Source organism: Halyomorpha halys, unplaced genomic scaffold (genome assembly GCF_000696795.3).
Source record: "Halyomorpha halys isolate HHAL.00 unplaced genomic scaffold, Hhal_1.1 Scaffold946.1, whole genome shotgun sequence".
NCBI classification, from domain to species: domain Eukaryota; kingdom Metazoa; phylum Arthropoda; class Insecta; order Hemiptera; family Pentatomidae; genus Halyomorpha; species Halyomorpha halys.
The window spans coordinates 257,104-260,596 of record NW_027107439.1 but is presented as its reverse complement, the minus strand read 5'-3'; the positions used below and the strand labels follow the sequence as shown (position 1 = coordinate 260,596).

At 30.8% G+C, this 3,493-nt stretch overlaps 1 protein-coding gene across 1 annotated transcript in view; it reads left to right on the top strand.

Moving 5' to 3' along the window:
- Positions 1-922: 922 nt before the first annotated feature.
- Positions 923-3,493, top strand: part of LOC106687326 (cuticle protein 19) — a 7,262-nt gene continuing 4,691 nt past the window's right edge. The window contains exon 1 of the mRNA XM_067045715.1: positions 923-949. Within this exon, the coding sequence (XP_066901816.1) occupies positions 938-949 (12 nt within the window). The 5' untranslated portion in view covers positions 923-937. The remainder of the gene's footprint in view (positions 950-3,493) is intronic.

Genomic DNA, 3,493 nt, shown 5'->3' with positions numbered 1-3,493 from the left:
AGAACCAGATATAAATCCTTCCATGATGAACTCTCCATTTCTAGCCTATTCTTCAATACCTGACAATCCTCCTAGACGTCTAAAAAGAAGATAGCCTCGAGACCTTCTACTCTAGAAATATCATTGCAGTTCTACTAATGGGTAAATTCTCAACAAGACTGTATCAGTCCATTGTAATATCACTATACAACAGTAAAAGATGTATAAATTTTTTAATATAATTGTAAAAAAAAATAAATCGATCTCACTTTATTAATTAACCGGAATCCTGGAGGCAGTGGAAGGCGGCTATCTCAAACGACCCGTTCAAATATTCGCTAGAACTATAATGCAATTCGGTGCCCACTCAACCAATGATGGAGCATGTTTTGTTCCTTATTATTGGCTATAATTGTCCCAGGAACGAATTTTCAATGAAGCCCAGTAACGGGGTTTATATAAGAACAATGAACTCCAGACTCAAAAAAAAGTTAGACTCATTAAAATGACAAAATATTTTACAACAGTCATTATTATAATTTAATACAATTATTCTCGTTGGTTCTTTAGACCATATTGCTCGCTGCGTTTTTTAGTACTTATCTATTCGTTGAAAAGGTTATCAATGAAATTTCACCCTTCAACTTTTTGATCTCCAATTCAGAACCCCAATCAAATCAATAATGCGTTAGTGGTTGACCGTGGGATATTATATAAGATCCTTTTTTTTTGTGCCTAGACCCGATGAAGGTCTGAAATTGTGACCGAAACAAATGTACTAGTAAAATAAGTTTTACTGTTATAAGTTCTTCATTGACCGATCCCCGACTATCTTCTCATATAAAATCAATAATGCTTTGCATTTTTATTCTGTAGGGATAAAACGTTAGCTAGTGATTAAAAAAAAGGTGGCAAATCCGCAAGGTAACCAGAGTAATGTTCCGATCAAGGATATAAAATGTTCATAAAGGTAAGAAAGAAGAACATATATTACAAATTATTTAAATTTCATCCTTGGGCTCACTGTGCACTAAAAAGCTCTTAAACCATATTACAGGAAATAAAAAAAAACTTTCTTGACTTTAGATGAGAAGTAATTACAAACGCTCAATTCCTGTATGAAGTAAACACATCCACTGATGGCCAGTTATAACTCAAAAAGATCTAAAATTCTTCTAACTTGAATAAGAGATGGTTAAAAGATTTTCCTGGTTGATAGGTTTGCAGCTAGAGTAGTATCCATACGTAAACTATGAAGTTTATCTTAGTAGGGATATTAATTTTTATGATATTTGCTAAAATACATTTATTTTTAGTTTTTCGGACAAAATTTCATGTGCAAAATTCATTTTCATATGCACATATCATAAAATCAACTACTCCAAAGAAAAACTACTTCTTAGTTCATTAAACTAGCTTTAATTTGAGTGCTGGTTGACATTTGCAATTGTTTCAGAAATATATTTTTTCACAAATCAAAAATTTTGTCCGAACTACTGGAAATAAACGTTTTGTGAATTTATTTTGGCAAATATCATAAAAAAGACTACTAGTATGATAACATTATAAGCTACTTTATAATACATTAATCTAGTTTTAATTTTAGTGATAGTAGGCATCCGTATGTCCAATGGTTCCTGAGATAGATTTCCCAAAATAAATTAACCAACTACTGATTTTTCAGTACATTTTTATGTCTTGCTTTTTTAAAATAATGTATCTCGGGAGTTATTGAACATAAATGACTCTTTTATGGCTGATATTTTAGGAAATTTACTTTTCTTTAAATGATATTACGTTAGATTTTTTTAGTTGTTTTCGGCATTTTTGCGAAAGAAAAATTAATTTTTTGTAACGTTTTATAACAGCCTCTATTTTTTATTCCCCCATTGTAACCATACATTGTTATCAGATATTGTATCTATATTTGCATATAGATTTCTGTTTACATGGCAGCATTCTATTTTGACATACGAAGTCAAAATTTGGAGCTTCAATAGAAACCAAAAATTACTATCGCATCCAATCCCATACCGTGTAACATCCTTCATAAAATTGTCGATGTTCCTTTTTATGTGATAAATTCTTCCATAACGACCTCCAATTGTTTTTGATTCTGCCCGAATATTCGTTTCGTTATAAACTCCAAACCCAATAGTTTCCAACGCTGCTTTCCATTCGATACCTACAAAGTGCAAAATCAGGATGTACGAAGCCCAGCTCATAAACCTTACATCTGAAAATAATTTTTAAAATTATTTTCTAATACATTTAACACGGAAAAGCATTTCTGGTGGTCCTAAAACTCTTACTAATTAGATATTGACGAATTAGGTCTTTTTTTCTCTTTTGTCTTTCTTACTAAGCAGCTTTTTGGTTAGGTAAAGTAACGAATTAAAAAATGTTTTTGCCTATAAATCCTTAAATAAAGGTTTACCATTGTGAAAAAGTTAAGCAAATCAAATTAAAAAACATTAAATTTTGCGTCGTACTTAATAATTGGGTCAATTGGGTAGTATGGTCCTAACAACTTGTTTGTTTCTTTGGCTCCAAGTGCTATCGAGTTCTTATGCAGCTAGAACAGATAGTTTATCACTAGACAATATTATTAAGTCATGTTAATCATTCGATAAAGAATTTAATGCTCTTTAAGTTTTTGTCATGCAATAACTCTTTCAGAAAGATTAGGGGGTTTTAGGTGAACAAAAGAGACCCAATGCGTTTCTTTATTAAATCCATTTGGTAATTAACAAGATTTTTAGCTCCGACAGAAAAATGTTCCACGGAGGTAGAAATATAATTTTTATAATTATTTACAGATTTATTTCTTATGGATCGGACTCCTCAAGTATACAAGTTATACTAACTATAACTCGTGAACTACTCGTATGATTCTCTGGCACATCTGAAAAAAAGATGTTGCTGTCATGTTTTATTGATCCAATAAAAGGTTTTCACAGCTTTTTGTTTGACATAAATTTTTAGAAATAGCACAGCTATCAAAGTGTTGGAGTGAGAATATTAATAGAAAAATGTTAGGAAGAATTAATTATGAGAGACTGATAACAGAGACAGCTGCTTGTCTTGTATAATGGCACATAAGAAAAAAAAAATGTGAATACGATATTGATTCAACCATAGACTTTGATTACTTTTTGACAACCCGTTAGCTTTTGGGATAGTCTCTAGAATGACTACAGTAGAGATAGAAACTCCTGTCTATGGCAATATCTTTGGAACACGTCCATTTCCTGACAAACCCACTTTTTTTTGCCAGATTTGCTCTGATTTTGCCACTATTGAAGCTCTGAAGTGTTTCCTAATACCAGGAAAAAAACTTTAGATAACAGATGGGTCCTCAGATAAATATTTAGTAACTATCAATATGTTTGCAATTATTAAAAATTTCTTTTTACTAATAAGGGTACAATATTATTTTATCATTATGTTATTTTATTTATTTATTTTTCATAAAGATAGTTTGATTATGTTCATCTTATCTATTCTTTTGTTT